Here is a 25204-nt window from a genome sequence, read left to right as displayed (position 1 = left end):
GCTGAAAGTGCCCAATATTTCACAAGAAAAAAATAATAATTACGAAAATATCAGAAAATAAACTAACAATATTTATTTCTTGTTCCTCTTATCATTATTGGGACAACTTATATGACTTTGCATCCCTGAGAGAGCCCTGAGACCTGAACCCCAGGATAAAGGAACAGTTTGAGAATTTGGGAAATAAGCTTTTTACCTTTGGACAAAGCCATGCTAGGTGTGTCCCCCTGCTGCCAGTCTTTATGCTAAGCTAAGCTAAGGTAACTGCCTGCTGGTGGTAGCTCTATATGAGCATACAAAAATGAGAGTGGCATTAATCTTCTCAACTAATATATATACATCCTAAGGAACCCTGTTATCTGTGATACGAAATGTCTCCTGCTATGTGTGTGTGTGTGTGTGTGTGTGTGCGCGCACGCGTGTGTGTGTGTGTGTGTGTGTGTGTGTGTGTGTGTGTGTGTGTGTGTGAGTGTGTGTGTGTGTGTGTTTGTACCGTTCCATCAGGTCGAGCCGCAGCTGTCGACCGTGCGGCAGCGTCACCAGCTCCAGACCGGAGGACACGCCCATCTGACCTTTAAGCTCAGGGGTCACTCCCAGAACCCTAGCAACCTGGAGAGGAAAACAAGTTTACAAGAGGGTTACATCACATTTACAGTATGTCTGTGTGTGTGTGTGTGTGTGTGTGTGTGTGTGTGTGTGTGTGTGTGTGTGTATGTGTGTGTGTGTGTGTGTGTGTGTAACGTATATACCTGGCAGTCAGCCATCAGCAGGTGCCTGGCGATGCTGTGGTGATTGTGTCCTAGCAGCAGCTCCTTGGCTCTCTTCAGCACCACCATCTCCAGCGGTTTGTTCTCCGGGGGCAGCAGTCGAGATGAGAACTCCGCCGGCTGGAAACACGACTCCGTCTCCACCACCGGCCTCTGGAACCCTCCTCCCCTCTTCTCTACCTCCTCATCCTCCTGTTCTTCTCCTCCTTCTACCTCTCCCCTCCGTGCGTCCTCCTCCCCCTCTTCTTCGCTGGTGTTTTCTAAGGCGGCAATGGCGTGGTGGTAGGAGCTCCTGTCCACTCCCTCTCTCCTCAGCCTCTCCACGTAGCTGCATAGCTGGGGAGGGTGGTGGAGGTCCAGGCCGTCTTGGTCTTCGGGGCTGTGTGGGTCTGAGTCATCCCACTCCAGAGGGCTGCCGGTCCGGGGCTGAAGCAGGCCATCATCCCTCCACACTGCCCTCCACTCTGAATGATCCGATCCGTCGGGGGAGAGCAGAGAACTGGAGGAGCTGAGAGAGTCGGCAGCAGCAGAAGGCAGCGGCTGGCGTTTGAACTTCAGTGGTTTGACCGGAGGTACGGGAGGCCCTGTGGTACCTGAGCAATTGAAAACTACTGTCGTTAGCGTTTACATCTACGAAATAGCTTTTAGTTACTTTAACTTGGTTTGTTGGTTTCTTTAAAAGAGATTGTGTACATTGATAATAATAATAATAATGAATACTAATTAATAATTCAGTTATTTAAATAATAGAGAATGAGCAGCCATAGAAAATTGAGAATAACAATTCCAGGTAGTGAACGATTCTCCAGTTGTTGCTGCTCTGTACTACTGTGTGAATCTATCCTTTCTAGTAAAACTGACCTAGCTGGCAAACGATGTAAAATGCAGTGTTAAGAGTTGATAAATGCAGCAAATGTTTTCTTTTACCATCTGTGTTTTTACAGATCAACTAAAACAAGTGGGGTAATGACTTATTGATGTTTAAAATGCTCCAAGTAAAGCTGTGTGTGACCTGAGGTGCCAGGTAAAGATGTATTAAATCATAAAAATACCTCTGTCGCTGTGAGGTACAGTCAGCCTGGAGGAGGGGGGAAGCAGTGGCTGAAGGCAGGGGGAGCGAGGGAGGCGAGCCAGAGGAACCTTGCTGGGTTTGGGAGGTGGTTTGGGACACAGCTGGCTGTCGGAGCCCCGGATAGGCTGACCTGGAAACATGTGATCAATACTGTCATCACAGCGTGTTTGATCGGAGATAACTGATTGTTTATAGTACTTTATAGTATAGTATACTTTTATATCATTCTACTTTCTGTCGAAGATGGAACCACAATATTTGGTCTGAATTCTATCAGGACGCGTGGATATGCATGGGAAAAAATCTAAATATTTGATTTCACTTTTTTGTTATGCCTTCGTAGGTTTAAGTTGATTTTCTAAAATTGCAACAACAAAAAAAGCATCAAAATAAGTGTATTCATTCATCCATCATCCCTTAGACATGCTAATTATAATATTCACACCGCATCAAAGCACATATTATTGAAGTTGGAGTTGTTTTTGATCCAATGGTATACAAAACATTTTGATTGACCTTTTCCGTTACAGACATGTCATATATCATACTATGTTTTTTGGGATGGACACAATGCTGTATAAAATGTCTCTAAGCTCTGCACAGTGGGAACACTGGACCAAGAAAAAGGATTTGTGTGTTTTTTTTTGAAACATTGTATTTTAGTTTTGCAGGTGCACTGACCTGCCAGGTGCTCTCCCGATCTCCTCTGCAGTGTGGGGCTCAACACCGGCTCACTGCCCGTCCTAAACACTGGAGACTTGGGGCTGGAGAGCTGAGGGTCAGGGGGCTGCTGGGGCTGAGGCCTGGATCCTAGGGAGAAGAATTGAAGACCACTTTAGTTCTAAATCCTACCTTAATTAGATTTGCTCAGAAAAAGCATGTACGTACCAGACAATAAAGAGTGAAAGAGGGCTTTAGTATGCTTACGAAAATGAAGACGTAGCATTTATATCAGTTGTAAATAATTACATTGCCAGGACTGATACACATAATACTTCCCTACTATTCAGTGTGGCAGAGAAAGACTGTCAAATGCAGTATGTGGATAACTTTTGGCATACTGCATTAGACATCATGTATTGGGACGTACTAAATAATTTTCTGCATTACTAAATAGCATGGAAGTTGGTATTAGAACGCGCCCTCACTTCCACTTACCAAGAGGCAGGTAGCTCTCTGATCGGTGCGCATTGAGCGGGCGGCGCCTCTCCTGAACCTGATTGAGACTCGCTGGTTGGCTGCCACAGCGATCCTTCGACCTGAGCGAAAAGAAACATCCAATAACTGATATGTAGAGACATGTTTCCATATAAACAAGCATAAAGGAGAAATAAATCAAAGCTCTCTCAGATATTAAAGGTGGAGTTAGCGATTCTGAAGAAAGCTTGTTGTCACAATCACTTTTTGTCGAAATCAGTGAATATACTCACCATAGAAGAAGCCAAGAAACTAGGCTGTGCACTGGATTATTTTAGTGGTTGACTTGACTCTAAAGAGATATTCACTGATTTTGACAAAAAGTGATTTTGCCAATAAGCGTTTTCCAGAACAGCTGACCCCACCTTTAATCAAAATATAAGAAATTAAGAATAAGAGTTTTTATTCTCCTTCGTTCTCTCGTTTGTTTTTCTTACGAGTCCTCCCTCCTTCCCTATACTTTTTCTTCTCCGTCTCTTTGTTCAGCTCTGGATCACATATTTATCGCTTCCTCTCTCAGACAGATATGGACTGGGTACATACAGTATGTTACGCTCAGTGTGCTCTTATACAGCGTGAAATTACACACTTCTGTTCCTTTCGGCTTGTACCCCATGTCTTTATTTATAGAGGACTTTAGGATATGTATGGAGCGTGTGGTAGCGGTATATACAGCCCACTGCCTGCATGATGAATGTAAACGGCTCCAGGCTACATGTTAAAAGCTTAAAAGCAGGAAGGGATTTAAAGGGGTTGATTTACGTCTTTCAGAGAGTGTGAGAGAGAGGATGACTGAGTAAAGGGGGGGGTCCTCCATTATTTATATAAAGCAGACAGCTCATTAGTTGGTCTGTAGCACGCTGCCCACTTTCAGTAATAGGCTGGTGTCGCTTGGAGCTAAAATGTACAACAGAATGTGTCAAATCTAACTCATTACCAAATGCCAAATAAACAAACACATGCATTTTTCCAGACACAGAGGAATTGTATTGCTCTGGTGTTACTCATTGTGTTTCTTATGGGCTGAAAGAGTTGATAGGGTCAGTGTTGTTTTTCTTTCCCATCCATCCAAAGATGAGCTTTAGGGTTTTATTCTATAGTTTAGGTGTTAAATACTAAATATGATGTAATACAAACTTAGTAATAGTTCAAATTAAAAATTAAAACATAATTGTCCTTTTTTTTACTTTAGAGAAGTTTGGAATATGATTTACATTTCATATTATTCTTATTACCCTCCCAAGATCTTCCTCCTTAAAATATATATAGAGTATATATATATATATATATATATATATTTAATGGAATCTCAAGTTAAGAGGTAAAGTGAAACATCAAAGCACGGTTTACATGTTGTACTACCTTGTCATTGGCACGTGCCTACCTCATTACCAGTTTTAATCGAATAATAAGAAACAAACAGATTTGTTTTTGTTATTTTGTGTTTCTGAGGGTGAACCCACCTGAGCTGGCTGCCTCGGGCCATACCGCTGTCCCTGCCGTGTGTGTTGTCGTGCGTGCTGTGTGTGTTGTCGTGCGTGTGTCCGTTGGTGATGTTAAGGCTGAGTCGTTTCTGACTCCGCCTCTCCTGCGCCATAAGCCCCGCCTCTTGGTGACTGCCGGACAGTCCGTACTTTTCCTCCAAGCAGCGCAGAGGCAGCCCTCTGTTAATAGGCTGGAAGATAATGGCTCCCACCATCTGAAACACACACATAGAAGGCATGAGAGAAGCAGTATAGAATGCAAATGTTTTCTCTCTCATTCACTCTTGGAATAAGGCATAGAAAACTATATAGCTATACATGCTGAGTTAGCGCACAAATGAATGTTGGCTAGAATTAATAAAGCACTTTGTCCAATTACAACACATTTCCTTGTTGGCATTGACATGAATTTATGTCAGCAGAGGAAGGGGGGAGCACATTAAGTATTTGCACAGAATCAGCTGACAAGCCTCCGCTTCCAATTAGGAAAAAACACACTAACTTACATTATCTAACTGAACACCAGCAGATCAGCTGTGACAAACTTATGAAGATGTTTTCCATGAAAACTTGATTCTGTGTCAAATATTTGACCCAAACCCACCTGGGAGACAGGTTTCCTGTTGCCGACGTAGTATCTTATAAGTGCAGGGACATTGTCAAAGCCTTCTCTCTCCAGCCGGTACTCCACTCTGGAGTAAGCTTCGTTCAACATCACAACCTGAAGGAGGAATGGAAAAAATGTCAAGTTTATTTAGTAGCAACTTAACTTGTTTTTTTTTGTGTTTCAGATGTGAAAATCATGCAAATTCACCTATACTAGAACAGATCCTGGAAAGATTTTTTTTTTTTTTTCTCTTTTTTTATTTTTACTATTATCCGATAAGCTTTATTCAGTTTTCTATGGATTAGCACGTGGTCTGACCTTCTTGTTGATTTTAAAGTGCTGGGCAGCGTTTCGCCATTGGCAGGTCAGAACATAACTTCCTGGACTGGACAGCGAATCACGGATCAGGAAATCCCCGTCACGCTGCACCAAGTTTTCAGCAACCTGGAACAGTACAGAGGGTTATATGTTATATATGGGTACGTGCACACACACAGACGCACAGACACATACACACACTACGTTTGTTTATAATCCAAACATTTCATTAAATCTGTAATGGTGGGCTGTTATAATGTTACCCTCTTTATGAGCTCACTACCGACGTTACATAATATACGAAGACATGTAATGCTTCAGCCCCTTAAAGGATTTATCCAGCTGGAAAATGATCAAATAGATTTACATTGATGTTATTAAATTAACTTTCATGTGGAAACTGTGCTCTTTGGTTTATTTTAAGTCCATGCATATGTGTAAAGTAAGACAAAAAAGGGTTTATACAAGGGTCAGTGAGCTTCATTCATGACAACTAATGCACAATCTCCATCTGCTGTGCTACACAAGGTTTGGTGAAAAGCTCCAGGATAAGCTTTTTTACTAGACCTTCAGTTCAGATTAACCTAATTTTGTGTGTGTGTGTGTGTGTGTGTGTGTGTGTGTGTGTGTGTGTGTGTGTGTGTGTGTGTGTGTGTGTGTGTGTGTGTGTTTGTGTCAAACTCCCGTTTCTAAGGTAATGTGTATTTTTTGATGAATGCAAATTGAGCTGACCACATTTAGTCGATTCATTGATAAGTTGTTTGTCAGAAAATAAGTTTTGATAAATAATAACTATTATTTTGTTATTTTGTTGTGTTATCTGATAGGTTACTCAATATATTTGGGTTTTGCACTATTGGTTACGTAATAAAGGTTTCAATTTTTTTTTTCTCAATTTGTAAAATTACCAATTGATAATAATAACAATAATTATTATTAATAAAAATATTTTTTATTATAATTCAAATTTTTTAGTTCCAGCACTCCATGGAGAACCTGAATGCAAAACACTTTTGTGGAAAGCTACCAGTAGGAATGATCAATATTAGATTAGGTAGACTCACTTCACTGAATCAACACAGAGGTAAAAGCAGAGCTGTTGGACGTCATGAATTAACAGACATGAGATTCAATATTGATAGCATGAAAGGAAACAGACAGGCTGAACATGTTTCTTTATCTTTGTTTCTATAACACTCTGGTTACAGTCACTGTCTCTCTCTCTAACACACACTCACACACACACACACACACACACACACACACACACACACACACACACACACACACACACACACACACACACACACACACACACACACACACACACACACACACACACACACACACACACACACACACACAGTCGCAGACTTTAATTAAGCAAGTGTTTGTATAGTATATAATGGTGGTTTAGTTTGGCCAAAGGAAGCAGCTTATTAAAAATGATTATATCTCAGAGCTGCCTTTCAGAAGGGAACACACAATCTCTCTCTCTCTGACCCACACACACAGACACACACACACACACACACACACACACACACACACACACACACACAGACAGACACACACACACACACACACACACACACACACACACACACACACACACACACGCCAAACAGAGAGAACGTTCTATACAATGCCCTCATGTTATAACCCTAGTTCTGCTGCTGAAGCCTCTATTTAAGTTATAATCTCCCTGTGAGCACTGTGAGTGTGCAGTACTACACTCTAATCATGGGTGATCTGGTTCAACAAGTTTTTTTACCAGACTCTCAAAGGGAGGGACTCATGACTCAGGTGTGTGTGTGTGTGTGTGTGTGTGTGTGTGTGTGTGTGTGTGTGTGTGTGTGTGTGTGTGTGTGTGTGTGTGTGTGTATGTGTGTGTGTGTGTGTGTGTGTGTGTGTGTGTGTTACCTGTCTGGGTATGGCTCCGTGGTACCATGCGTGGCTTCTGGGTTCCTCACAGTTCATCTTCAGTTCCTCCTCCAGCTCTCGGCGGAGTTTCTCTGAGGGACAGTCCAGGATGAACTGATCTCTGGAGAACTGTGATAATAAAAATATGCAAAAACAGAAATGAATGCTGTTACTGTATTGTGTAGTAAAGATGTCTGTACCCATGGCGTTATCAACAGCTAATGTTGACAACGCCTATACGAACATTTCCTATTATAGACCAATCATTTGAGAGGATAAAACTGCCTTCATACCTCATACTGACAATAACAAAGGTCCAACATTTCTTTATTCACTCAAACAAACAGTGATGAGTTCAAAGCTCAAATGCAAAAGCCAACAATGAAATATGATGTGAATTAGCAAACGCATGACCGACACGACCCGGGATAAGCGGTTGACGATGAGTGAGTGATGGCAGAAAAAAGGCAATAAAGATTACAGTGGAAGCAAACATAGATGAGGGTTGATGTCTGTTTGAATGGAAATGAAAAGTAAATACTTTGTTATTATTCTTCATCGTGCAGTACAGTATTTCCAACCTTTTTTTTTTTGTTGTTGTTGCCTCAAACCACTTAAAACTGGCACAATGAGACTCTTTATCAGCAGTTTGTAAGTGGGCTCTGACCAGGTTTTCATTTTATGAGGTCTGAATTTACAAAATTATCCAGTAAATTATATTATAAATGACACATATTTCACATTCATTTATAGATATAATATTTATGTAGCAGGCTAAAAAACGTATGTTTGCTTTTCTATAATCTTTTAGACCCTTCAGATTTATCTTGTAACACGTTGCGATGTCCCATCACAACACTCCATTCAGACATCAGTCACAAAGCTGAGTTAAAGCCAATGTACTTATTTTGTCATTTGTAATTTCTTATAATAGCAATTATGTACATGGGAATTATTCATATAGTGTTGCTACAACCACCAACAACTACTACTAGTATAATTTTGAACAAACATTCAATCGGTAGGAAAACCCCAATTTGCAAAGTAGAGTGCAGTGTGCAGCAGCAACATGTGAGAAGGCACAAGACATCTTACATACAACATGTACACACGTCTTGGTGAATTGAAAAGCTTTTTTTGAGAACGTAAAAGATGAATAAAAGCCTTTCATAATCATCAGCCCGACTGCACTACTTTGACTTTCCGATCCGTACAACCCTCCACATGCAATATCTTCTTCTAATCTATGATGAAACTAATTGATTGAAGGTCACCCAGAACATATAGTACAGTTACTAAACTAGGGTACCAAGGCTGGTGACAGGGAGAAACAAACAGAAGTCAATAGTTTAACCTTATTATGACCTGACCTGATATGACCAGAACAATAAGTTTAATTCCAACAGCGAGCTCAGGAAGTTTGTAAAAGTGAAAAGTGAAGGACGGACAAATCTGGTAACAGTTTGACAGGATGCAGAGTCAGCACAGCCACCTGCAAGAAAACACACACACACACACACACGCACTCATAGACAGATAGACAGACAGACACACACACAGACACACACACACACACACACACACACACACACACACACACACACACACACACACACTTACATGACAGCTGCTGGGTCTCTGCATCGTTCCCTCTTTCTCTCTTCCTTGAATAGACACTTCATAGCAAACTATGTTTTTTCTTTCTTTTCACATACTCACACACACACATACACACGTCCTTTTCTTAAACTTGCTCTCAAACAACACGTTGACACACACTGTCTCTCTCTTTCTTTATGCCTGTCCTCTGTGATTTTCCCTTCTTGTCTTTCCACCCACTGCCTCCTACTGTGATGTCATCATCCTGACCACACCCAACCACCTGCTGCCATACACACCCTCACCTGACGTACATAAACACACACACACTTGCACAAGTGACACAGACACTTCCCTCAACTTTCCCTAAGAGTTAACATGTGTTTACATGTGTCAGAAGTTAACCTTTATCTACATGTAATGCAGTAGTTTGTCTTTCTTCTGTAGTGGGCGTTGTACAAAAACTCTTCTGGAGTCATTAAAGTACCATGGATTAATATTAACATTTTAAAAGATTTGTAAAAATGATCTTACTTTGGCCTTTTATGCCTGTTTATTTTTGAATGTTTATTTAACAGGGACAATGCATAGATTGATTGTACCAGATTGGAGCTGCTTTCCAGCTGGTTAGGCGCAGTCAAAACATCAAAATTTGATCTTTGAATCTGTCATTTAAAATCCAGTCCACTTCTGTTGTCTTCATCACTTACTAACTATTTGGATTTTTGCTCATTGTTCACGTACGTTTGCCCATGAAAGCTAATTCTAATCGTAGGTGCTTCAGTATCATGTTTGGGCCCATGGAAAAAAACTGGAAGATTGTTCTCCTGTAAATATTGTAATTTTATTTTATGATAATGTAATGCTTTATAGTATAGTTTTGCCCTGGCCATCATTGGCAGCAGGTCCACGTGCTGTGTTGCTAAAACTAGCTGCTCGTTGTACAGAGACCTTAAAAAAGAAAAACCCTCAGGGACACCTTGAAGACTCCCAGGGTCGACTTTGATCCCAACCTGCACGGATGGAGAGGTAGACTCCCTTACAGTGAGCTACAAGACTGATGACATTTACACACACACACACACACACACACACACACACACACACACACACACACACACACACACACACACACACACACACACACACACATACACACACACAAAACGTGAATTATTGAGCCATGTACATGCAATTGGAAATATGTCTATCCGAAACCTTGTGCTCCCTTTCATCTCTCTTCTCTCTCTCATGTTTTCTGCCTCTCTCTTTCGCTCTCTTTCTATCTCTCTCTCTCTCTCTCTCTCTCTAAAGTCATTAGACATGTTGCCCCTCTGCCCTCAGTCTCCATACACGACAGTAAACCAGCGTATCCTATTACAGCTCCTACACAGAAAGGCCTCTGCATCATAATGCACACACTGATTCTGTTTGTTTCCAGTTTGAAACAGAAACACTATCCAGCCTGGCCCCTGCCGTGTATGTGTGTGTGTGTGTGTGCAGCAGTTGAAAGTACATGGCATGGGACAGACAAATTGAGCCGTCATTGATTTCACTCTATGGAATCAGGTTTCATATAGTAGTTCTGGCCATAGTAAAATCAAAATGTTCTAGTTTAAAAAAAAACAGTAAGAAAACAACTAAATTGATGAATAAATAAAAAAGAATTAAATCATCCTTTGCAGTAGAATCATTCTGTAGTTTCTGCGTTGCCTCTCTTGATGTTCTTGCCTTTTATTAATCTATTTAATTGACTGGCTTTTTGGTGACCTATGGTCTTAGTATTTCAATGTTGTGCATGTTTCAAAACTCTGTTTTTATCTTGAGGTATATAATCTTGTAAACATCTAATTTCATGTCTTATATGTTGAAGGTTGATAGTTGACATTTACCAAACCTTTTATTTTAAATTGTTCAAATAATTTTAGTCCAAGAGAGGCAAAAAAGAGTGGAAGATAAACTGAACAATTGAAAGGGGGATCTTTAGAGATTGCATCACCATTGTTTTTAATTCTTTGTTAGACATGAGTTCAATCATGTGTTGCACCAATCAGCACAAGGCATGAGCAGCATGTTCTTCCTGTTGGACCGGCATTACTCAACAGACTAAGACTGAGACAAGGGGAACAGGATAAACATAAGAGCTGCTGGCTCTATCACTTTCATTTCATTTGGATTGTCTTGGAGCTGTAGTAAACAAAATGTATTTTTTTGGTTGTTATTGATAACAGTGAAGGGCTGGAAATGAAAGGAGTGAGGGAGAGGAGGAAGGTAGAAGAGATGGAGATGGTGCATGTGTGTGTTTCTATTTTTTCTTTTATAGGGCTGGCCTTTAATAGGACCCTGCAATATGATGTCATCCTTGGAGAGCAGCTGCATTTCTACTGTACCACTCTGTGCATATAGCATATGGACCACAACACAACAGTCAGTCACAGTACAGACTGTACTGCCATGTCCGTTTTCTTTTCCTACGTCCTTATTTCCCTCTTCCTCATCCTCCTCTCCTCTTGTCTTGGCACTAAACAAAGTTAAATCATTCTATGGCTTCTGGATTTAGCCATAAAGTCAGACACCTTGATGAGTGAATGAATGCAGCCAAGGTGAAGTGTCTCCAGTGACATTGAGCCTTGGTTGCACGTCAACGGTTAAACCAGTCGTTTATCTATAATCACCGTGACGACAAGAGGATGGTTTGTCTGTGACCGTTATTCTCCCCGATATATCGATCGATACAGAATGAATGACTCATCGACTTAGGCAAAATAATGAACCTGAGTGTCAAGGTTAATTGTTAGTTGGACTAATACCAGAGGTGGGAAGCACCCACGTACTGTATATGTACTCAAGTAATGCATTTCTGTAGAATTTAAAGGTACAGGTACTTATATGTGGAGTATCTTGTGACACTTTGAAATGTACTTCTACCAAAGGTGTTTCTTTAAAGTTAAAAAAATATATGAATATGAATACAATTTAACAAAGTACTAATTGTGCCCATCATCCACTCTTAAAATCACTATTTATGCCAATGTGCAATACATTTGACATGCCATAAAAATAATCCCTTACTCAGCACTTTTCAGAACAACAAAAACAAAGGGAATTGTACAACTGGATTTCAAAAGGGATTGGATTTTCTTTGGATTACATCGATTTTACTCAATAATATTCAGTACATTTTTTAACTCTTGAAAGAGTCTATGTGTATTCGTTGGAGATAATACCTCAATTCTAAACCACGAACAAGTGTCTCTCTTTTGCTGGACAATCCAGTCTTAGCTGACGCAGACCAATCAGAGGCAGCGGACCACTCTGTAAGCTGCTTTTCTTTTAAGGGTTCACTTAGGTGAAGACAAATAACCTTTTAGCATTATAACTCAGATTCTTCATCACACACACACACATGTGAACATTATAATCCTTGTATTGTCCAAATCCCCCGTTTGCTGTGCTATGATGTGAGGGCTTAAAGAAAGCCATGGACACAACATGACATCTTACACCATTGAACTAAAGTCAATGTACAACCTCATTTATTGAGTCTATTTAAAATAGCGTAGCTCATAAATGAGTGAAAATTCTTTAACAATGGTTGAAGGAAGACACTAAATTTTACATCACGTTAACAGATAACCATGGCAGTGCCTGTTCAATTCAAAGAAGCAGGTTTAAAACTACACTTCTAGAAAACCAAACATTCATTTTACTGCTCTGATTGCAAATACTTTAAAGAGTTATTCCACAATGAATATTTTATTTTGCACTGTCACATAACAACAATGTGTGAAAACAATGTCAACGTGTGGAAGGGTCGCTGGAAGTTACATATAAACTTACAGAAAATGATGGCCAGAATCTACAGCTCCACTCTGATGTATGGAGGTTTATAGCTAGTTTCATTGTTTGGCTATCAGGCCCTCATCTTTACTATGTATGGTTCAGTCTAACTATTTAGTGTGTTAATAACTAATTGTTTGCCAGTCCATCATATCAAATGAAAAGGCGATAATATGTCAATGCTGTATTTACAATTTGTTTCCATTGCCCTCTAGTGGCCAAAAAAGGACATTCTCGCAAGTTTAAATGATGTGAGATATGTTTTTTCTTCTCCTAGTCTTGCCATGGAGAGATCAAGTGGTTTTCGTTCTCATAATAAACATTAAGATAACAACAGTTTGGTCTGCTGGTTATTTGGTATTTCCTCTTCTCTTTCTCAGCTTCTGTCTCTCCTCCTCTTTTAAGCTCTCTATATTTCTATGTCTGAAGCTACTGCACTGCAATGTATCCATCCATCCATCCATCCATCCATCCATCCATCCAGCTGTCAAATGAACTCAAGGAGAAATTTTGAAAAGTAACATGAATGCAAACTGTCAGTAGTGCAGCCAATAAGAGAATACACCCAGGAGAAAACGTGTTTGTTGCATTATGTATAAGCTACATGTCCATCTCCAGAGTGCACCTGAAATCTTCTGCAATACCGAAGGAACTTCATGAAATTGCATTCCATTCTATTCAGCTTGTTTTCAGTTCAGTGCAGTCTGATAACTCAAAGCAAGATGCACAGTTTGACTCTCTTACTTTTAATTGGATGGAGAAAATCTTGAGTTGACGAAAGCTAATAACTCTGTATCTTTTTCTCTGTGGATCTCTCCATCGTGATCACACGTTCCCCACCTTTTCCTGTTTACTCACAACTAAACAGATGCTTTTTCCTGTGTTTAGACACGGAGACATCTGACTGATCAGTCTGGGACATGTCCAGAGGGATCATCATCAGTGCCATGGCTAAAGTACAGAGGGTATGTGTATGGGTCTGCCGCTACAATATATCTAGCATTGAATATTTACTGTAGTATTTATTAGAGACCAGGCTTACAACTAGCTAGACAAGACACTTGCCCCTTCCTGGCTGATGGTATGTAAATGTTCAGATTTGTTAAAATGTGTGTTCTAAACATTTGGAAAGCTGGTTTTACAGTGTTGTTGTTGGTTTACAGTCAAGGACAACATGGAGAACCACTGACAAACAATTGACATACTGACTATAAACTATTTTATAAAGACAGTTGCCCTGTCTTGGTTGATTGGTTCTAAACATTTGAGAAGCAACTTTGAGGCTATTATTATGTGTTTACATTCCTGGACAATCTCTGAAGTCAGGTACCAGAATCAGCAGGAAAGCCTCACAGGAGAGTGGGGAGAGCTGTATATCATAAACCTACTGTATGAGCACATACGTATAGGGGTAATGTAATGTTGAAATGTCCACATACTTTTGGAAGTGTGTAGTTTGTGTATATAAAAGGCTTAATCAAATGTGGCTGTTTGTCAAACTTGTAGCAACACAGACGAGTGCAGCCCTGCGAGGCTGTAGCTTCAGCTTGGGACTTCCATAGAAAAATATCTCATAAAAAAGAATGCATTTGTTAAAAAAAAAGCTGTCCTGAATTATGGGACTCTTTGGATCACGTTGGAGTGTTTTTAACTTTTAAGTGCTTTATGTGCTTAGAGCAAAAACCCTCCCACTCTCCCAATACATTCCTATTTTGTTGTTGTTGTACAGAGTGAGAAGATGAAGTTTTTTCTGAAACAAAAGATTAACAATAGCTTTTTCCATGTTACTGTTCTGTTATCTTTGTGAGTTTCTGTCCCCACTGGGAACACGTGCAATCCCTATGTATACAGTTTACTACTGCACTGCTAAGCTTGGGATACAAATGACATACAACATACGAGATCATCTGCTATTGAGGGTGTCATACTATGGTGGTTGGGTCAATGGATTTCTGTTCTTGACACAAGAAGCTCTTTGGTGAAATGGCAACATCCCATAGAAACAGATGGAGGGAAGGAAAAAAGGGCAGAGTGAGGGGAAAGAGGATGGAATAACCCCCCCAGGCATTCTGGAATCAAAGCAAAGACATGAGAGAGAGATGAACAGAATGAGTTTGTAGGGGAAAGGATGGAGGCAGTGCTAGAGGGCGATGGATGGAATGAATTTAGAGCAAGAGAGGATAATAGGACAACAACATGGGTTGTATTCTTGGACAGTTCTTGTATCAATGACAAGTTCAAGTCCCATCAAATACACAGCTGACTCTCTCCGTACACACTTCAATACACTTTTTTCTCAGCTCAACATGTCACATCTTGGTGAAGGCAGACCTGGCTCAACGCTTTTGATTTCATTTATACATTTTCTGCACCAAGCACTTTTTCCAATTAGTAATCATTTTAGATTCTGAGCACATATATGTTGACTTTAAGCTGAGATTTAATGTTCATTAAAATGCCCAGTCAGGATAAATTCGGAATTTTAACATTTACATTTCCATGTCTCTGCTAATGGAGATTGTGAGATCTGATTTAAAGCTCACAACACTTTAATGAACCCTTGCAATAACATTGTTTTATCTTGTGTGCTCCTGGGAGTTACAGTACATCATCAGTTCATTGATAAGTTATGTCGGTGGGTCAGTCAAGAACAGAAGCTCTAGAAATAATACTTGTATACACAGCTATAGCCGCCGACTCAAATTTTATTTCCATTCATTATTGGGCATTTGTGCATACAATCTAATGCATCCGTTTGTTATGTTTCAGTTTTGATTTTCTTGCTTTATTAATGATCTCTTCACATTTCTGGATGGAAATTAAATTGATGTACAACCAGTGATGAATAGCAATGGTGTCAGTGTAAGTTAATGGGCATCTAAATGAACTGAATGACTAAACTCTGACAGTGGATGATATCTGATCACTTAAGAAGTTATTTTTTTCAAATAGACCCCCACCACATGTGACATGTATTAACACCTTGCATTGACGTGTGTTTTTTCTCTTTTTTTTTTACCCAGGCACAAGCTACAGTTAAACAGCTGATGTAAGCGTGGTACAGGTGGCACAGAACTAGACCACCTTCTGGCTGATCTGCAGAGGGTTAAACCACGTCACCTCAGGCTACTGCTGCACCGTCCGCTGCCCGCTCCATCCAATCAAGTTAATGGCTTTCATGCATTGCCCTGACGTCACATACAGAAGACAAACTATCACAAGTTAGTGATTTATCATCCCGCATGAGGACTATTGCCCTCATCCTGGTACTTCTCTCAGTCTGTTACTGTCACACACTGCTTTGTGTGTCTGCCAGCACCAGTTATGGATGAAGCCAAGCTACATATCTCACACTCACACACACAGTCAGACGGCCACACAGACGCTCATTTATGAGAGGGTCTGGTCAGAGTCATAAAAGCCCAGTGTTCAGCTCACACACAGTGAGAGTGAGGGAAAGAGGAGGTCTATTCAGCGTTATTAGATTTAGCTCAGACTGGCAAGTGTTACCCTGCACTTTTTATTTTTAGACTGTTTTCTACTGTGCAACGTGGGGTCATGTCCGTTTTTGATAATGCCTCTTTTTAATGTCTCACTGTGGACTGCCCAGTTTTACATTGAAAAAAAAACTGAAAATTACATTTAGCCAACACTTTTATCCAAAGCCAGTTCCAATAAATGCATTCAAACATGAAGGTACAAACTCGGAAACAACAAAAATCACATGAGTGCCACATGACATGTAAGTGCTACATAGGTGTAACATGTAAGTTTTGTTCATCCATCATCTTCTTAGCCAAGAATATCAGGCAAGACATTGAGAAAGACATGACAACACATAGAATAAAGACTACAGCACGCACAAAAAACATGCACTGTGCATTTGCATACACACTGACATGAAAACACATGGACTGTATGTTCCTGCACACATCCTCACACACACTGCCCACTGTCTCTCTCTCACCTTTGTAGAGTAGACAGAGTTGTTGTGGTAGAAGCAACATAAAGCTGCTGTCAGGGTCTTGAGGTTGCATCTCTCCGACATGCTTGTTAACTTCTATTAGATCAGATTCTCCAGCTGTAAACAGCAGCTCTAGTCACCTTGACTACACACCCAGAGCGTAAGTTGAATGACTTTACTGACTGAAGAGTCCAATAACGGCTCCCATTTGTTTCCTCCGAGAAAAAAATAAACTTCCATCACAGAGTTAACGAAAACTAACAAAAAGCGTACTGAACTGTTTGCAGTGTAGGCAGTTCAGATGTACAATCTGTCAAACTCAGGTCCAAACATCACCATCAGGATGACAACCGTATCTATCACTCTGTCATCCCTCGCTCTCTCTCTCTCCTCCACAATCCCCTGCAGAGTGAACACTCCACCGCTCACTCATCTCTGGAGAGCCTTTCTCACACTTCCCCTCCTCTTTCAACCCCGCCCCCAAGCTCCATATATAGGCGAGAGAAAGACCCATGTGATCTGGTGAGAGCCAATGATATGTGGATAGACTGGGAGTGAACCATAGGCAAAATCTCTCTCACTGCTGCTCTCACTGAAAACACACATGGATGATGGATGGAGGAATACATACATAGGAACATGGATAATAGTACATCAACATCAGCCCCATATATATAACCTAAATATAACTCGCTATTCATTTTGTTTCCCCTCGGGCTCAGGATAATTCCCACATTATTTTCATTATTCATGAACAGGATGGTTATTTTTTCAATTCATTAATACATTTCTGAAGTCAGAATGACATAAATGAGTTTTAAGTTTAAACTGTATATTGGAATTAATGGTTTTGTCAAACCAACTATCGGGATAGGACTAAGACAACCAGCTTCTATTCACATCTGAAAAGCTGTAACTGGTGAATTTGTCGCATTTTATTCTAAATGATTAACCAATGGCCTATTTGTTTTCTGTCCTAACTTTTCTCTCATTTCATCCCTGCCTTTGCCTGTGAGAACTCATTGATGTGGAGTTTCTGCACTGCACTTGCCAGAGATCACCTATCAATCAAACACTATGTTCAGCATTGACATCACTCTCTTTGATGGCGTTAATATGTCTGCTCACTCAAACGGCTTAGTTCTTCTTCTATCCATCCCAAACAAAGTAAAAATAGATAGAAATTACATCATTTCCTGTGTTGGCAAGATTTCTTGTCAGAGGAAATAGCTACCAGACTGTTACAACCATGTAAAAACATTTAATGACAAGTGCTTGGACTAGTTTCTGTCACAGTTGTTTACTGAAATTAATCTGCAACAATGCAGAAAGAGTGTCTAGACAAGAGGAAAGAGCCAACTGTGTGTGTGTGTGTGTGTGTGTGTGTGTGTGTGTGTGTGTGTGTGTGTGTGTGTGTGTGTGTGTGTGTGTGTTTGTGTGTGTGTGTCCTGCAGTGACGCTGATAAATAGCTGGCCATTTGTGTTACTTAATGACTGCTGACCAATTACACCCACGCACAAGTTAAGTGCCACAGCTTTCCCACCAAATCACCAAATCAGACACACATGCGAACACACACACACACACACACACACACACGGGGAACCCATACAGCAGTGTGCATACACAAACATGGAAAAAAGTACAAAAACAAGTGTGGATATACAGGAGAGGCCCAATCATGTACACACTTCAACAGCCACATACATCAAGAAAGACAAACACACACACTGAGGGTGACACCCCAGCAGCAACCAGTTAAAGGAATATTCTGCCGCAGGAAGCGGAGCCACTAATTACAGTGTGAACCCTCCGAGGATCCACGAAGGAAATACATGAAGAACATTCCCTGGGGCACCACACACACACACACACACACACACACACACACACACACACACACACACCACTGCCAACCACAGCAGCCCCAAATCACCGGCTAGGCTAAATGTCCACCTTAAAATACACACATCCGTCGCACCAAGAATGCTGTGGAAAAACAACGAGGGACAGAAATCTGCGTGCTGAGGTTCTATGTTTTCTATTTCTATCTGTTTGTTGTTTCTGTCCAATGGAGGAAGGAGAGCGTATCGGGGTTTCAGCAACTTCAGCAAGTTGCGTGAAAAACTGTCCCGGCACTGTAGGATTTCATGAAATATGTAGTTTTATTTTTGCCATCAAGTTGATTGCACAGTGTGGCTGAGAGTATGAGCCCATGAAGTTGCAACAATTTATTTAGTCTTAAACCTGAAATAACTGCATTTCTGACACAATGTGGCAAACAGTAGCAAACAGTTACAGAGTACCATTATCAGTTTTGATATTGTCATTTGATACACTTTAAAAATATAGAAATGATTACAATTTGAATCGCAATTCTGCAAAATACACGAAAAATTCAGAACCTTATGACTTTAACACTAAGGGTTAGAAGACCATGTGGCTGATGATGGGTTAGGGGACAAGTCAGGTGACCACTAAAGTCAAAAAGGTTGATCCTTCAGGAACCATTGATGTCTGCACCAAATGTAATAGCAATCCATCCAATAGCTGCTGAGATGTAATGGCTGACAAAACTGATATATTGAAGATTCTGAACCAAAATCTACAGATAGAAGATGTGCATATGATGTAGGGCCCTCTAAGTGCTCAGATACAGTATAGGACAGACCTGGGCACTGCACAGCGCTCTATATTAAAAGGCATCATCCGTCCTTCTTTTTCACCTATAGGCAAACTGATAAAGGGTCTAATATGGAGCTGACATAATGCTTTTAATAGGTTGATAAGGATTTGGTGGGTCAACGTTCAGTAATTGACTGTGATCATGGTGACAGTCATATTGATTTGTGCAAACGTGATGCCTATACGTTGTGTGAGCCCTGACAGCGCCAATCGAAATAAACTACATTTCATAGGGTCAAAAAAAGTACAACGCTTTCAGTTCATGCACTGAATCTAGAAATGGTTTCCAAAAAAGAAAAATATATTTATTGAAAATTTAAAAAAAAATTATTACAACTTTTCATATTTGTTGTGACAATGGATGCTGCATTCGGGAAAAATAAAGCTCTGATTTGATATTGCGTAGTCCTACATTTTTTTCTGTTTTATATGAATACCATGAATACAGTTTGCTTTTGATATTATGCATGAGAAATGTGACTGAACAATTGGACCAAAAACGTCCAATGGTGGTAACTCTTAAGAGGATGACTGGAGGGATTAGCAGTGTTCATGTACAGCAGCTGGCTGTTAGGTTGTTGGCTAGTTGCCTGCTCTGCTTATCGGCTGACAAACTGAACGATTGGCTGTCTGGCGTATTGACCTCTTTTTTAATATACAGTCTATGGTATTGGCGTCCACACACAGGCTGGTCGGTGGAGCTGAATAGTGGGTGAGCAGTGTGACCAGCTGTTTGGCTGTTTGCCTCGGTCCTATTTAGAGTGATGCTGACAGACTGGTGTGATGATCCAGATATATGTCCCACTGCTGTTAATACGCCTATCTGCCTGACTACTGATCAATATACAACTCTGAGGTCTGACAGTTTCATACTGCAATGCCTACGTTTGACCACTAGAGTGTAACAGAGTACGTTTTTACTTTTTAAGTGCTCCCTCCTCTGGCACTTCAAGACACACTAAATCCTGTTAGAGAGAAATACATTCATGAATACTGTATATGGATTAAGTGGACACTTGAATTGATGTATTAGTTAACTATGAGTGTGTGTGTACTGCATACTGTTAAGACACACACACACACACACACACACACACACACACACACACAAACACACACACACACACACACACACACACACACACAGAGCATTATTGTTTCTTGAAGCACTTTCATAAGGGGTAACGCAAGGGGAACTGAAAGAGAGAGAGAGAGAGAGCGAAAGAGGGAGAGTCTTTTAGAAAAAGTCAGAATCAAAGGAGAGTTGTGTTCATTCTGAAACACAAAGGATCAAAAGGGTATTTCGCTTTCTGAAGAAGAAGAAGAAGAAGAAATGTAGAACGCATATTTGCATGAACAATTGACTTTTTATTATTATTATTATTATTATTATTATTATTATTATTATTATTATTATTATTATTATTAAATGCTGAAACAATTCAATTTCCATCAGAGTATCCATATATCTATCTTTCTATCCATAAATCCATCCATCTTTCTATCTTCTCCATTTCATTCAAAGGTTTGAATGTGGCTTAACTTTAAATTGTGAATGGAAATATTTGTAATCATATTTTTCCTTGTTCAAACCAGTGAACAAAGCGAGAGTTCTCAGTGTTTAGATCTTAACCCACAATGAAAAGGTGTTGCCAAATGACCTGCTGCAGTGTACAACAACCCCCTTCTCTGTAATGTTGTACTAGTCTACTAATCCCTAATCCCTCTCACAGATTGAATTTTTTTTTCTTTTCTCTTTTGGCCTAATTTCCTCATCTGATGTAATGTTAGCAAGTGACACAAGCTAATCAGACAATTACCAGAATGTAAACATCAAACAGCTTTGCAAATCAGCCGAATAAATTGGCCCATAGTCACACAAGAGAGGGATACCTACAAACGATTGTTCTCAAAAAACACTCCCTTCCCTATACAAACAGCTATCACATTTGAACTTGTCATAATTGAAGGCCCTAACGCACTAAACAATGCTGATGTACTTTTGACCCTTTCCAGGAAATGACAGGGAGCACCCGGACACTGTGCATGTGTGTGTATTAACATGGACATATGGCCGTGTTTTCATTTTATTTTTTAACCACGGTTGGAAATGCAAACACACCTGCAGAACCAGAGCTGGCAGCTATACACTTCACTTCACACCTATTATATAATACCTGGGATACAGTAGCTCCCTCTGCGGTCAGCACACACACAGTCTGTTGACACTAGCACACAACCCTAAATTGACCAAAGGAATACACACAATGCTGTGTTTGTGTGTGTGTGTGTGTGTGTGTGTGTGTGTGTGTGTGTGTGTGTGTGTGTGTGTGTGTGTGTGTGTGTGCGCGCGTGTTAGTGTGTATCTGTGTGTGTGTGTGCATGTGTGTGTGGTTAGCGTCCATATGTTTGACCTGTTCTCGTGGGAAGGACTGAGTTTGCTTTTCAGACGGAGGTGTTAGCATCCAAACATATGAGCTAATGGATGGAGAACACATGGGGAAGAAATGGAAAACCCCAATTGCAGTACGCATCTGTAGTAAGCTTCAAATTAAGATCAATATACACTGTTAAAACAATGTTTATATTTGATATATGATAAGATTTTGACAAGTCATTTCTGCTTCATGGTGGTGTCTCCACTGATTAACCCAAAGGGAGGTCCCAGCCACAGATCTAACTACTTTAGCTTCACCTTGTAATTAAGTGGTGTAGGAAGATTTTATTATACCATGGGAAGGTTCAGATATGTTATAAATTAAAAGCAAAATGTGTTAATTTCGCTTTTTAAAAACAGCGCTTTATTTGCCAAGAAGACGTATCTTCTGCTAAGATTTATCTTTAAAAGGAATGAAAACTTTGAGCTCAGATATATTTAGGTCCAGCACCAATAAGTTATGTTGTTGCTGAGTATGAAAGTGTTTCTCTACACGTTGCCTTTCTATTTCTGCTCATCCATATTGAACAAGTAGAGTTTCCATGTCGCTATTGTGCAAACAGCTTTCTGCACCAGAGGATTGAATATCGGATTTACCCTGTTGTGTACAAGTTGTGTGGCTAAACCCAGATTTACCTCAACGCTAAAATATTTATTACAAGTTTTCTCTGCGCCTTGCTCAACTTTTTTGAATTGGTTATCCGGCTTGGATGAAATCATTAGATAATCAAATCAATTAAAAATATTTTTTTTTAAAGTAACTCAAATAAGTAAAATTGTCTTACATTAGTCACTGCTAAATACAATTTTTTTAAACACAATTATTAAGCTGAAATGTAGAATCAATGTATCAATGTGGTTTTAAATCAGGAAATATTTCTTTGAAGATATTTTTTGGGCAATTTCAAGCTTGATTTAATAGTACAGAATTGAAATGGGGAGACAGAGAGAGAGGGGGGATGACCTGCAGTAAAGGTCCACGGATTGGATTTGAACCCACGACCACTGCAACGAAGGCCGGAACCAATATGGTGCACGCTCTATCCACTACGCCACCAGAGCACCCCAATCAGGAAATATTTCTGATAGTCATTGTTATGTGTAAACCCTTTGGTTGGAATAACAAAACAGATTAAGGTTTGATACTCAGCCCTGGCTTTTAGGTGTGTGTTTTTAATGTCCTTAGATTACAGAAGCTGTGTAGAGTATCACAGCGAAAGGCAAAGGCATAGAGAGAAACAGATCATAAAGAATCATAGACAGTAAAACATATCACATGTCAGCCAAATGATATTGTGATAACTGAATGATCACCTCTCTGTCATCACGCCTCTTTGACTGAGGACAGCTGGGACTCAGGTGCTGCTTATATGGATATGATTTACAGCAGGCTGACAGCACAAGCACAGGCGCAGAAATATGATTTATAGATGCATTATCCTTGGAGCTCAGGGTTTATTGGGTTAACTTCTCTCTATGAGGGATGTCTATATTGAAGCCTGTGTAGACAGTGCTGAAGATCATTTCATAGCCAGTTTTGGTCAAAGTACAGCCAATGATGGTTATAGTTGGATAATCAATCTTTTGAAATTTCACCTCAATATTTTAAACTTTATTTTAACCTAGCAACATTTCAAGTAAACAGTGTTCAGCCATTGGTACAGCTTGTACCACAAACACTATTCAGAGCAGACCTGCCCCAACAAATCCATTCACAATTCACTGAATCAAATTAAAATCTTATGGCTTTTTTGTACATATGCATTATGCATTGTGCATTGATAAAATGATCGGTAAACAATCTATTTCACTGCAACATTTTTTACAGTTCTGAAGGCATAATATATAGAATAATAATAATCCTTACAAAAACAATAGGGTTCCCTGCCCAGCAGGGCTTGGGAACCGCGTTGCTCTGCAAAACGCGGTCCCAGCTCCTGCTCGGGCTTGGCCCCCTAAATATAAGAAACTGATAGCAACATCTAAATCCACCACGATCCCAAGTCAGTTACAATAGTAATAGTGACGGCAGCAGTTGTGTTTGAATGGATATAGATTCCCCAAATGCAGACTGAACTGTTTTGAAAACGCATTTGTGCCAAGTTGCCAACCTTAATCAAAAAGCATTATCAATTAAAATAATGCTTCTTGTAACTGTATGGGTTGTGCAATCGCTTCACCGTGTTCTGTTCCAATTTATGTAATGCGCAATATACAGTATATGGTCTGTGGTTTTCATTGATAGGCACCTTAGTTTAATGGAAGATTGTTATTGTTGTTTTATTGTTTCTATGTATTAATTTATATTGCAAAGGCAGCAAAATGTGTCAGCAAAACAAATAAAGTGCATTCGATTAGATTTGATTGATATATTCTGTAAATAACAAACAAACAAACACATTAAGTTGTTCTTACCTTAACATAGTCCACCGTGGCGTCCAGGCCTGCTGCAGGCTCCCTGGGGAACACAGACAAAGACATGCTCCTGTTTAGTGAACACATCTTGCTACTGGACATCCTCGGTTCCTGCCTATGATTCCTGTTACACATAGAAACTGTTGAGCTGGTTGTGTTGTGGTCAGGTAGGTTTCTTGACTGCTGGTGCTGCTTCTCAAGGGTTTCAAACACAGCTCAGCTCTTTTAGGAGACTAGATAGTTCAGCGGAGGTGGAGATGGATGTCACCGGCCCCCCAAAAAAATTCCACATATACAGTATAGCCATATGCTATACACCCAGAAGGGACACGCTAGAAATGTAATGATGTCGTACAGAGTTAACTGTGGTGGTAACGCTGCTCCCAGAACACTTTGAGAGTGGGTCCCTCTGAAAGAAAAAAGAAAAACTCACACTGAACTGCTTCACACTCAATCTGAACCTCTCTCTCTCTCCCTCCCTCTCTCTCTCTCTCTCTCGCATGTGACTGTCTCTCACTCACTTTCTCTCAGTCAGTGGTAAACATGTTCACTCATGGTCTGACTGAGGTGGCCTCCCTCTCTCTCTCTCTCTCTCTCTCTCTCTCTCTCTCTCTCTCTCTCTCTCTCTCTCTCTCTCCTCCCCCACTATAATACACATCGCAGCCACACGCCTACCCTTCTGAGTCCACTGACAAATTCACAGAGAGGTTAGAGCCCACACATACAAACAGCACCATATTTCTCTCTTTTTTGGCATTTCTTCTGATTCCCTCTTCACCCCCCCCCCCCCCAAAAAAAAACTGTCTACAACCATATCCAACAGAAGGTTGCCATTTTCTATTGTGTTCCCTTGACTCCCATAGATACAAATGTATTGTCTTTTCTTAGATACTGT

At 40.2% G+C, this 25204-nt stretch overlaps 1 protein-coding gene across 3 annotated transcripts in view; it reads right to left on the bottom strand.

Moving 5' to 3' along the window:
- The window catches only part of bcar3 (BCAR3 adaptor protein, NSP family member), a 45007-nt gene that overhangs the window by 3277 nt on the left and 16526 nt on the right, over positions 1-25204 (bottom strand). Inside the window, exons 4-13 of one of the 3 annotated variants that reach the window (XM_080032581.1) lie at positions 24310-24352; positions 7369-7497; positions 5446-5571; positions 5125-5241; positions 4500-4735; positions 2998-3098; positions 2521-2649; positions 1820-1969; positions 750-1360; positions 494-609 (exon numbers count right to left, since the gene is read on the bottom strand). In XM_080032581.1, the coding sequence (XP_079888707.1) occupies positions 494-609; positions 750-1360; positions 1820-1969; positions 2521-2649; positions 2998-3098; positions 4500-4735; positions 5125-5241; positions 5446-5571; positions 7369-7497; positions 24310-24352 (1758 nt within the window). Of the gene's footprint in view, positions 1-493; positions 610-749; positions 1361-1819; positions 1970-2520; positions 2650-2997; positions 3099-4499; positions 4736-5124; positions 5242-5445; positions 5572-7368; positions 7498-8988; positions 9128-16774; positions 17147-24309; positions 24353-25204 lie in introns of those variants that run through there. The other 2 variants (XM_080032582.1, XM_080032583.1) reach the window with 2 other exon arrangements.

Source organism: Ammodytes marinus, assembly GCF_949987685.1.
Source record: "Ammodytes marinus genome assembly, chromosome: 8".
Lineage (NCBI taxonomy): Eukaryota > Metazoa > Chordata > Actinopteri > Uranoscopiformes > Ammodytidae > Ammodytes > Ammodytes marinus.
This window is presented reverse-complemented; position numbering and strand designations above follow the sequence as displayed.